General features: G+C 36.6%; 1 protein-coding gene across 8 annotated transcripts in view; it reads left to right on the top strand.

Annotated features, from left to right (window-relative positions):
• Nucleotides 1-12,131, top strand: part of JAK2 (Janus kinase 2) — an 83,931-nt gene extending 71,800 nt beyond the window's left edge. For all 8 annotated transcript variants that reach the window (XM_051788232.1, XM_051788233.1, XM_051788234.1 and 5 more), the window contains 4 exons: nt 583-755; nt 1,993-2,110; nt 5,549-5,662; nt 7,872-12,131. In XM_051788232.1, coding sequence (XP_051644192.1) covers nt 583-755; nt 1,993-2,110; nt 5,549-5,662; nt 7,872-7,979 — 513 coding nt within the window. In that variant the 3' untranslated portion in view covers nt 7,980-12,131. The remainder of the gene's footprint in view (nt 1-582; nt 756-1,992; nt 2,111-5,548; nt 5,663-7,871) is intronic.
• The last annotated feature ends 316 nt before the right edge of the window (nt 12,132-12,447 follow it).

Below are 12,447 nucleotides of genomic sequence, written 5' to 3'. Positions count from 1 at the left end.
CCAACATGGCTGTGGACCAGTGTTTTATTACAGCAATCCATGGAAATATAACAATAAGCAGAACTCTGTTGGTGGATAATGATCCATACAAAAGAGAAACAAGACACATGTGTGGGAATACAGTCAGAGAATCGTTGTCAAATTCAAGAAATCATAAAGTTTCATGGAAGCAATCAGAAAAGTAGACGTACAAAGTGAAAAAAAAAGAGTAAATGAAATGGGTAGGTAGGACAGTTTTCTCATGTGCTCTGGATTGTGTAGTTTAGCCCAAGTTTTGTTTTCCTTCTGTATATCACCAGAAAACTGCATTTGGCCACAGAAAGGAGCTGTAACAGCTATCCATCTACAATAAAAAATACTTGGTTCTGACAGGTGCTCAGTTTATGTCCCTCCAGTTAAGGGAGTCCCTGAGCTTGAAAAAAGTAACTCGTCAGGGAAGACAAATGTTCAAGCACATGGACTTTAATAATGATTAGGTTTTGGTTTTAACTTTGAGGTTAATTTATCCTCTTAGGGAAAGTGCAGCTACGTAATGGTTAAAAGTAACTCTTTTTCTGTTATGTTTGTGACCCCGACACCTAGGGCATGGAGTATCTGGGTACGAAAAGGTACGTTCACCGGGATTTAGCAACAAGAAATATCTTGGTGGAGAATGAGAACAGAGTTAAAATTGGAGATTTTGGATTGACAAAAGTCTTGCCACAAGACAAAGAATACTACAAAGTGAAAGAACCTGGTGAAAGTCCTATATTTTGGTAAGTCTTCTTTTGGTATGTGAAATGGCATTTTCAGTTTTTGCCATTTCAGCCAATTGTTTTCCATATTATGGAATTTTTAAGTGCAAACTCCACATCAGTTTTCCAGCATTGTGAAAGTCACATGCGTGATGTTTGATTTCATAGAACAACATCTGGGAATTTTCAACATACTAAAAAAAAAAAACAAACAAAAAAACATCCCAAACAAACTCCTAAAAAATACCAACATATTTAAAAGAAATAATATCCAATGGGAAAGAGATAAGGGAAATCTAAAAGGGTCTATTCCCCTGGCTGCTTTCAAATTTTTGGACCTTTCAGTTCCCTAAACACTGGTCATTCGTGTCTTCTAACTGAGACCTGTTGGATAAACCATCTGGTGACCAAGTGGGGTTAAGTCTCCACTTGTAATTAGCAAGAATAAAGTGCTGAGATTTAGTATTCAGGTGGATGTCTGTATTTTGGCACTGAGCTTCCAGAGAAGGTTGAAGTTACCCCAAATTACAGCAATGCTCCAACAAACTGCACTTGGCTGAACAGGAAAAGAACACTTAGTGTAGCCTCTGGGAGACTGAATGATTATGAAATGCAAGTTGGTAGACTGTATTCAGAATGCCAGAAATATGCTTAATCTCTGTTCTATGAAGACATAGAAATAGCTTAGAAAATGCACTGGCAGATAGCTATGATAAAAACCATTTTATATCTTGATAACAAAAGAAAATACCATTCTGTAAATGTGTTTTTAGTCTATATTTTATTTCTGCCTTAGGCACTGTTTATCTAAAGGATAAATGATAAAAAATGGCATCTTAGTAGATGTTATTAGAGATGTACACTGTAATTCCAAAATTACCTGGGACACAGTTCAAGGCTCACTAAAAGTGATAAAAGGCTATAATTGTCTTTTTTTCCAGGTGTTATCACATCAAAATCTTGTTTACTTGTACTATAGATAAGAAAAATATTTACAACTTTGTTGGAAAAAATGTCAAACTTGGTTATAGTTATCTATAACTGTGTTTAAGGTGGATTTGGTTTTCAATATCAATTAACTATTATTAAAGGAATAGTTACTATATGAAGGTACTGGAAGGAAATGAGAACGTGCTAATATCTATGCATAAAGAACATTTATTCATGAAAAAGAATCAGTCTTGTTAAGACAAATGTTTTCAAAACCAAGAAGACATATATTACACAGAGGAATTTTGCTTTTACCATGTGTTTGCAGGTATGCTCCAGAATCTCTGACAGAAAGCAAATTTTCTGTGGCCTCAGATGTGTGGAGTTTTGGTGTCGTCTTGTATGAACTCTTCACTTATATTGACAAAAGCAAAAGCCCACCAGCTGTAAGTATATAGTAATAGTTCTCAGAGATTTTTCTTCTTTTTTTTTAAGTTTTCTAGAATATATGGATTGATCCTATACCTAAATAGGTTAATATTTACTGATCCTTTTCTGGAGATACTTTAGTGTTCATGAGGCATCCAATGAGAAGCAATAACATGCTGACAGATGTTAGTATCAAGCCATAAGTAGGAAAGGAGATCTGAAAATTACTTGACAGTCTGCAGATCTTATCCATCCTATAACTTCTAAGTCTTTGATAAAGATTTTAAATATCTTATTATAGGTTGTTCTTTCCGATCCTTCATGGAGGGTTATCCCAGATGCAATCATTTCACTGAAAGATGACATGTATTTTTAATGCTATTCCAAATTTAAGGCTGAGCTAAACAAATCCATATACATTAAATTAATTTAAATAAGATAACTTAAAGGTATCTTGTTATGTTACCAGAACCCAAATTAGTAAGTTAGTGAAGTTCGTGAAGGAAAGGGAGTGGCTTTTTGCAGAGTGTTGACAGGCATTTTAAAGACAAACTTGCAGTGAGTGGAGAAAAATACTACTAACAGTTCTCCAACTGGAAATAAGATTAATGATCTAACATACACCTTCTGCAGGCATAACAAAGGAGAGTAGAGACTTTTATGTTTACTGAAGCTGACCTTACCCTTGGCCAGAATCTCATTCCATCCTAGCAAAAGTGGTTTTGAGAGCTGAATAGTGATGATAGGCACTGGCATTGGCTATTTCTGCATTGGCTCAGTGGACATCTTAGTAATTTGATGCAATGAGCTATCAAAGATATCACAGAAGAGCTCTCAAAACGGGCAGCTCTTCTAGCATAATAACATAAACATTGCAGACACCGAGAGTTCTTCTTCAGAAGGATTATGAAAGGGAAAGTGGTAGAGTAAGTTATGGGTTCAGGTGGACTGTGCTTGAAATTAATCATTTCTACATGCGCATTCACCACTTCACCAGGTTGGTTATCCTATGGGTATGTATCAAGAAAAGGTAATTTGTTAAAATTAACCAAAGTGATCTGTTTAACTCTTGGAGTCTTTATAGTAATACATGGTTTTTCCAACTTGGCCATTTGCACATTCAACCAACCATTGTTTCACACTTTCATGTCAAGGGCCATTAAGGAAATTTAGGTAGTATCGGAGTAAAAATAATTCCTTTATGTTGTTCTTATCAATTATTTTCAGTTACTAGTACATCCTCCTTAACTAGATCTCTGGCAATCTCAGTGAGGTTTTAATCTTCTTTTTGGGTTATGTTGATTTTTTGAATAGTAAGATTTATCTAAGCCATTTTTGCAGGCTTTAATTATAGTAATTTTTCTGCCCAGTAGTTACTGATTAGTCCTGCTAACCTTTTTTTATACATCAATATGATAATATCTGTTTTCTGTTTGGCATTTTTCAAAGCATCAAGATCTTGTTTAAATGTTTCAGGGAACTCATTAGAATCAACTGTGAGTCTTATTCTTTTAAAACCAGTTAATCATAGAATCGTAGAATGTTAAGGAATGAAAGGGACCTTAAAGATCATCTAGTCCAAACCCACCCTGCTGTGTGCAGGAACACCTCCCACTAGACCAGGTTGATCAAGGCCTTATCCAACCTGGCCTTGAACACTTCCAGGGTTGGGGCATCCACAGCTTCCCTGGGCAACCTGTTCCAGAATCTTAACACCCTCACAGTAAAGAATTTCTTCCTAATAGCTAACCTAAACCTACCCTCTTTCAATTGTACCCATTATTCCTTGTCCTATCACTGCAGTTCCTGATGAAGAGTCCCTCTCCAGCTTCCCTGTAGACCCCTTTCAGACACTGGAAGGTTGCTATGAGGTCTCCATGCAACCTTCTCTTCTCCAGGCTGAACAACCCCAACTTTCTCAGTCTGTCTTCATAGGGGAGGTACTCCAGTCCTCTTATTAACTTCATGGCCCTCCTCTGGACTTGCTTGAACAGTTCCCTTTCCTTCCTATGTTGAGGAAACCAGAACTTTACTCAGTACTGCAGGTGGAGTCTCACAAGAGCAGAGTAGAGGGGCAGAATCACCTCCTTCAACCTCCTTTTGATGCAGCCCAGGACTTAATTGGCTTTCTTGTCTGTGACCGCACACTGCCAACTCATGTTGAGTTTTTCATCAATCATCACCCCCACGTCCTTCTCTGCAGGGCTGCTCTCAATCACTTCTCTACCCAACCTGTAGGTGTTGCCTGGGATTGTCATGACCCAAGTGTAGGACCTTGCACTTTGCTTTGTTGAACTTCATGAGGTTCACACAGGCCCACCTCTCAAGCCTGTCAAGGTCCCTCTGGATGGCATCCCTGCCCTCCAGCGTGTTGACTGAACCACACAGCTTGCTGAGAGTGGACTCTATCCTGCTGTCCATGTTGCCAGCAAAGATGTTGAACAGCATCGGCCCAGTACCGAACCCTGAGGGACACCACTCCTCACCAGTCTCCATAGGGACAGTGAGCCATTGGCCACAACTCTTTGCATGCAGTCATCCAGCCAGTTCTTTACCCACTAAGTGGTCCATCCATCAAATCTATGTCTCTCTAATGTAGAGACAAGGGTGTCATGTGGGACAGTGTCAAACACTTTGCATATCCAGGTAGACGATGTCAGTTGCTATGCCGCTCTTCACCAATGCTGTAGACCTGTCACAGAAGGTCACCAAATTTGTCAGGCGAAAATTTGTTGCCCTTGGTAAAGCCATGTTGGCTGTTACCAATCACCTCCTTGTTTTCCTTGTGCCTTAGCACAGTTTCCAGGAGAATCTGCTCCAAGATCTTGCCTGGCGCGTACGTGAGACTGACTGGTCTGTAGTTTGCTGGGTCTTCCACTTTCCCATTTTTAAAAATTGGGGTTATATTTCCCTTTTTCCAATCATCGGAATCTTCACCTTAGCAATGTTGTCTGACAGCTCCCTCATCAGGTCCCACAAACTTGCATACATTCAGGTCTTAGATGGTCTTGAACCTGATCATCTCCTTGGTGGGCATAGGGTCTTCATTTTCCCAGTCCCTGCATTTGCCTTTCTCAACTTGGGGTGGTGTGGCTGGAGCACTTGCCTGTGAGGACTGAGGCATAGAAGTCGTTGAGAACCTCAGCCTTCTCTTTGTCTGTCTCTTTGTCATCATCAGATGATCATCAACATTTTTAAAGATTTTTCACTTTTTTCCTTTAAATTGTGTATGTATCATGCTATTTTATTCTATTCTATATTATTATTCTACATTAAAAAAATTAAAATCGGTAGTTATTGATATGTTCTCTGGATTTGTAATTTATAATTTTATCATTGTTGTATATTATTCTAGTTATTTTTACTATTCTTATAAAGAAGTTTCCCTTGATAAGAATATTGCAGCATCTTTTTTCCTTTAAAGATTATATATGACAGTTGACCTTTTGTTTCAGGAATTCATGCGCATGATTGGCAATGATAAACAAGGGCAGATGATTGTATTTCATTTGATAGAGCTTTTGAAGAATAATGGACGACTACCAAGACCAGATGGATGTCCTGATGAGGTGAAGTATTGTGTTAATATGTTACTATAGACTGAAAGGTGCTCCATTAGGTTGAGTGCCTGGTAAATACAAGACTTGTTTTTCATTCTGCTGGGACTAGTAAAGTATTTATTCAAGCAGAATGGCTGTGCTGTTGTTTTATCTGTTGCATGATAAGTATAACCATATTTATTTTCTGATTCTTTAGCTTGCACTCTGTCAGGAGCCTTGAATGTAGTCTTGCTAAATACATGAAGTGGGGCTATTATGAGTGACTGCTGTACTTGGGTACTCAGGCTTCTATTTCAAAAAGATACATTTATTAAGGCAACAAGATTAGTGTATAGAACTTGTTCCATGTAAGACCCTTTTAAATATTCTCGTTCAAAGCTGTGAATTATGTATTCTTTTGAAGTCTGTAACATTTAGGAGTAGTATCTTAACTTCCTAAGGTTTTCCACATTTAATTCCAAAATTTAGAGAACTCCTTATCTTGATTATTTCCATTCTCTTGCTCTTTCCTCCTCAAACATAGGAATAGCCATGTTTATCATGTGTATTATTCACTATTAAGTATTTTCAGCCAAGAGCTGCCTGCAGACAGTAGACACAGTTAAATATGTGAAACAGATTTTGTATGGTCAGGGTCCTCAGATTGGTATTCGTGTTCTTTGCAGATACTGAAGTGTATGTGTAAAGCTGTCCTCAGAGCACACAAATTAATTCAGTGTTCTTTTGGTTTTGCTAATACTCCAAATGTTCTAAAAAAATACTTTCATACTACTTCTAAGCCTAGTAGTTCTCTATTCTTCAGTGCATTGTGCACAAAGTCAGTTCAGTCAAACTGGTAGGGCTGTGTAGGTGAATCAGTAGTGAGAAAAAGGAAGTAAAATAGCTATGTTTTTTTAATGTGTAGCTTCTAGCTGAGATTGATTGCTGCATCCCTTTAAAATCAAGCGTTTGACAATAAATCGAGAAATAATTCATTCAGAATTGGCAACAGAGGAGACGTCAGGCTCAAGTGGTCTAATAGAGTGGGGTGCAAGTGGGGCAGGGAAGCCACGTGGGTAGAAAAAGTCTATACAGAGAATGAGAAATCTCTGAAGTAACCTTTCTTGCATTTTGTGTATGAGTACAGCAACCGTTGAATTGCAAAGGTTTGGCTTTTTGTAGATAATCTGAATGTCATATGTGTAAGATAATCATTATCTGTTTCACTGAAAGTGACTGACACAGAGGTTTCAATGTCTGACGTTTCTCCAGATATCAAAGAAAGGTGGAAATTTTTCTCTGTCAGAAACCGTGCTTGTCCCATTTTGATTCTGAAAGGCCAACCATCACAGATAATAAATCTTCCAGATATCTATAGCTTACAGCAGCTTATCTTGTAGTTTACAACCTGCAAAGACTTGATGCTGAAGCATCTTGGTCAGTGCAGGTGTTTCAAATTTGCTGAAAAATAAGGAGCAGTTTCTGCCTTCTTTCCTGGTGGTTGTACAGATTGTTCTTAAGCAATGTGTGAAAAATTGCTGAAAGTATGAGAAATTGGTAATAATGATCTAGACTGAATTAAAGAGAAGAGTACAGGTGAAGAGCTTGACAAGTTGTTTGAGAGCAGGTATCAGGTACGTGTTTGAGCAAAGAGAAAACTGTTGCCAAATAACTATTGTAGTGGAAATATCTTCCAAAAATAATTTCAATCGACTTCTACTAGAAGTGGGCTCAGTTTGCACAGTAACTTTTCTGGCTTATTTCTGATTATGTATGAAGGATAATTAGGAATTTAATGTACAAATGTAGAGAAGTATATGTTAACTTTGCAGGGAAGCTTATTTAGAATTACTACCTTTGTAAATCCGATTTCTGGTCAGACTTGTATTTGTCATATTAAACACTTCTCAGCTTTTAAAAAATAAGAGCGAGCAAGAAGATAAAAATGTAGCAAAATAACATAAGTCTCATAAAAGTTTCAAAAACTAGCTGAGTTTTACTAACATAAAAAAAGTCTTTTATAAAGGGGCTTTTCCAGAGCCACCTATCCTCACTTCTTGCTGTCACTGGGATCAAGCAGATAAACTGATTCGTACAGCAGGAGTTTAGGCACTCTTTTTCAGCTGTTGCTTGGAAGCACGGAGTTAAGATGAATATTCTTTGGACCACTTCTATGGACCATATTAACTATATCCACTATGTGTTTACCTACTACCAATTTTCTTTGTTTCTTCTGCAGATTTATGCTATCATGAAAGAATGCTGGAACAATAATGTTGCCCAGCGTCCCACCTTTAGGGATCTTGCTCAGCGAGTGGATCATATAAGGGAAAACATGGGTGGATGAGACAACTACCCCTCCTTCAGAGGATGTGTTGGAATGCAGAACAAAATGTACCTGGTCTGCTGTGTATAATTGACATATGTGTGCATCTTATCCTTGCTGGAAGTAAAATCTGTGTGGCAAATATCCTATCTCAATCTGCATGCTGAGGAATCCTGCTGGGTTTTTTTATCAGGATATACTTGTTACTGTGAGAACATGCTGAAATTCTCAACAGGAAGAGAAATTACTTTTCTAAATAAAATATATGGTCATTCAACACCACCATTATTTGCCTTACTTGGCAATGCAAAAAAGAGGTGACTTATAATGCAGTGAGATTTAGAGATGAAAAGACAGTGTATGTCCTTGTTGAAATGGAGATGCGGAGAAAAGACTTCTAGAAATCCTTCCACACTGAGTATATAGTGACTTAGCATCCTGTTTTGTGTGTTGCACAAGGACTTCTGTTTGTTAATACAGTTTAATGATATTTTCATTGTTGATGCAGAAATGGCTTCTCTGTGTAACAAAATAGAAGTGTTTATGTAACACAGGAACTTCTAATGTGCCTGTCTGAATCAGTTATCAGCCAGCAGTATATCCAAAGAGGTGTGAAGCTGTGTGATGTACTGTAAGTATTTTGAGAGAAAGGGAGCAAATTGTTCATTCTTTGGAGAGCCAAAAATGTACTCATCCACATGAAAATTTTAATTTAAAAATGAAAAAGCAAACATGTTATCTATTTTTTCTTACTCATCTTTTCCTTTGTTGAGTAGGTATCAGATTCTCTTTATAGAATTGAAGACACAGTGATAACATGTAGAAGTGAAGCCATTTTATACAAGGCAGTGTATTCAGTTTGAATAAGAAAAAGCTAAACATACTGCTTTTAAATGCTGCTCTTTTATTCTTTCCATCTTTGTAATTGTCATGCAGTCATAGGTGTATCTACACATTGGGAACTTTTAAAGCAGGATTAGAAATCTAGAAAATGCCCTCCATTTCACAATTCCTTACTTTGCTGTTAAGATGATCACCTTATACCTTCCTTCCAGTACAGAAAAAGAATACTTATGGCCCAGTATCTGATACGGCCAGTCACAACCACGTCAAGCCTCTTTTGTCATGAAGTGGCCCAAGTTACCTCCTGTTTCTTTCTGTGGTAATACCCAACATGAGACTGTTGGGAAGGAGGAATTACAAGTGCAATTGCTCCACAATCAGCAGAGGGCAAAAACATGATTCCAGTTACTGAGAAATGGAAGGAGATCAGAGCTACCTGAATTCTCTATAATTCAGATTTTGGAATAAGTCTAACAAAAATTTATGGACAAGACAGCGCTTCGGTTTTGCCTTCAGGCATGAAACTTGGGGATAATCTCATATCTCAAAGCAGTAAAATTGCAGGGTTTGTGTATTTTTAGTTCAAATAATCATGTTTGTTTGTTTGTTTTTACATAAGCATTATTGTTTGCAAAGTACAAACCTTGTTCTTCTTGGACTTCTGCTGAGAGAAGTTCAGTTAAGGGGATATACAACTTGGCAAACTGACCTGACATCCAGCTTTGTATTTAAAGTCAAGTGTTCATTTTTAAAATTTGTGGCAGTGAATCAGTTAAACAGAGGAGTTATTTTGACTGTGGGGTGTCCTTAAGATTTGTGCTTAACTGCATCCATCTTATCAGAAGTTTAAGAATCTCGACTTTTAAAAATTTTTTTAAATAATCCTTATTTAGTGTAACATAGTGCCAGTATAGCAGTGTTTTGTACCACTATGATGTTTCTCTCCCACAATCACTCCTACAAAATTACAACTTATTGTATGAGAGAGTTCATTTCATTCATTCATGGCTAGGCTTTGTGAACGAAGATTTGGGAGAGTGCTAAATAGGGAGAACAGCATCAGCCCTCTTTCTGCCCATTGCATTTAAAAGTATTTCTGTTGATTTTCTTGCCACCAAGCACTTGCACAAATGATTTTTCAAACTAATTTCAGTCAGTTTTTAAGTTGTGAAGAACTTTGAAGTACTTTGTTCAGCTTAACGTGTTTTCTCAATTTCTCTACATTGCTTTGAAGATTTGAAATTTTGTGCAAAAAATGTCTTTGCATTTGTAGTCTCAGTTGTGTGTTCATGTTTTTTGTAACAAAAGGAGATAAAGCTTTAAAGCATTGAAACAGCATTTTAGCTGGATAACATATGCAGGAAATATGTAAAATCTGCAGTGTATGACACTCAGTAGCTAACTGGTTTCCAATATGTAGTAGACTAAGCATAATTTATGTAAAAATCTCAGGGAAGTTTGTGTAATGCAATGAAGAAATCTTCCAGTCTGCTACTTTTTCAAGTGAATAAAAGGTCTTTTTCTTGTTCTACTACAGTATGACTGATTACATAGTCTATTTGATTGCATAAATGTAGTGTTGAACACCACAATAATTTTTAAGTGTCTTGTGGAATTTTATTTTTTTTTTACTTTGATACTATATCATTTTTAGAGAAAGCCATATCTTTACACTGCAGTATAATTTTGTGCTGTTGGTCAGGAACATATAGTCTTTTGTAACAACCAGAAGCCTGTGCAGAGGGCTTGATCATTTGTGATGAGTGTATGAGTGTTCTTAGCTGGGTGAATAGGACCAAGTAGCACTTAGGACTCTAGGGGGATGTATGGTCATCTGCAGTGTTGATATTGAGATCCCAGAGCAGACCCAATGGTTTTCTCAAAAAGCTGTTGAGGATGTAAATGCAGTGATTTTGCTGAGTTTGCTACTGCCAATGGTGTAACTTTTTAAAAAACAAAACAAAACAGAAAAAACCCACAAAAAAACAGTGTATTTTGAAAGCTCTCAGATCTACAGTAGCATTGTTAATGTCATATTTTTATATAGCCTGTGTATTAACAGCCTAAGTTCTTTGTTTTAGAAACTTTATTCAGTTGGCATTGCATTTGTCATACTTTAGTGTAATCATTATGCTACCCAAAATGCAAATGGATGGGCTTTGGGTTTATAGTTGTTGTTGTTTTGGGTTTTGTTTGTTTTGTTTTTTTGTTTTTGTAGAAAAAGTGCTGGTTTATGTATACATGACTGCTCCTACAATGTAGAATTAAAATATTAACTATTGCTTTGCACTTACATTTGAAGTGAAAGAATTTTTTATAAGTGCACAATATATCTTATAGAATCTCTGAAATCAAGTATTGTGTAGTATAATATTGGTTTGTTGTCTATCAGTATAAAGATGTTAAGTTTCAAAATTATTTTAAAAATATATTCCACAAACTTGCAACAGTCATGTAGTAAGCCAGAGGAGGAATGAATTTTCAGAAAACCCACGTTGTTGTCAAGTCCTGGTATTGGTTAAAAGCTTCCATAGTTGAGATAGTTGTTCCTAAATGTGCAGGTGAATTTAACTGTAAAAATATATGTAAAAACTGTGGTTTTTCCCAAAATTAAGTTTTTAATCGTTGCATTTAGTTGAGATGTTGCCTTGAAATGTGTGGGAAAAGATGTTACTGTATGAAATATGAAGAAATGTGACTCTTCCGTAAAGCAAGCTAACTTTTCAGGAATGCAGGATCACAAACACCCAGAGGATAGAGTTCTGAGAGCAAAAGTAGAGGTGTAGATCAAGAAGACTAAAGGAAAAAGGCTGAAGTTCAGCGCTGAAGAAGTTTTCTGAAATGTGAAATGCGCAATGAATTATGAAAAAACGATGTCTACTGAAAATGCCATACCATGACAAATATATGCTAATGTATTTCTAAACTTGCGTATTGTCTGCCTTAAGTCTAAAATACTCACAGAGACGTAACCTGACTGAAAAAGTTACAAGAATTACTATACCAAAAGAAACTGCTTAATGTTGTGCCATGCCAGACAACAATTTTGAAAAGGTGTTTGGTTAAGAATTTTTCTTCTGAATTTTTCTTTTTGAATAAGAGTTTTACAGTACTTTATATTAAAGTAGAGAAAGTCCCTTGGCAGTGGGGAAGTGGGGGGAGAGAAGGCACCTGCTACTTATGGTTGAACTGCAAACATTTGAACACGTGGTTTACTGAAGAGAACATGAAAGGGATATTTTTTAGAAAACTGTGTATCAATACCTGAAACTTAACTGTGTGTTTCTTTTGAGTTTGGATAGTGAAAATAAAAAAACTAAATACAATGAATGGCACAGGCCTGCCAGCATTTTCTTTTATACAATACCTAAAATTTGTTACTGGTGTTTAAGTCCCTGCTGAAGAGAACTAATCTATTTAAAGAGGTGGAACACAGTACATACAACTTTGTGACCTTCCAAGGATAGCCATATGAAGTGTTTATCTTTTGGAAGAAACTTAGCTGTACCAAAGTAAAGATGGTATATTGGGTGTTCCCTAAACAATAAGACAGGTGGGGTTTAATTATTTATTTTTTAAAAACTGTTTTCATTAAGCTAATTAATTTGGGATGAAGAAGCACTTCCTTTTGTTCTCAGTATTTAGA

The sequence above is a fragment of the Manacus candei genome, unplaced genomic scaffold (assembly GCF_025592945.1).
Source record: "Manacus candei isolate 608988 ecotype Guabito, Panama unplaced genomic scaffold, ASM2559294v1 h1tg000024l, whole genome shotgun sequence".
Taxonomy (NCBI): domain Eukaryota; kingdom Metazoa; phylum Chordata; class Aves; order Passeriformes; family Pipridae; genus Manacus; species Manacus candei.
This window is presented reverse-complemented; position numbering and strand designations above follow the sequence as displayed.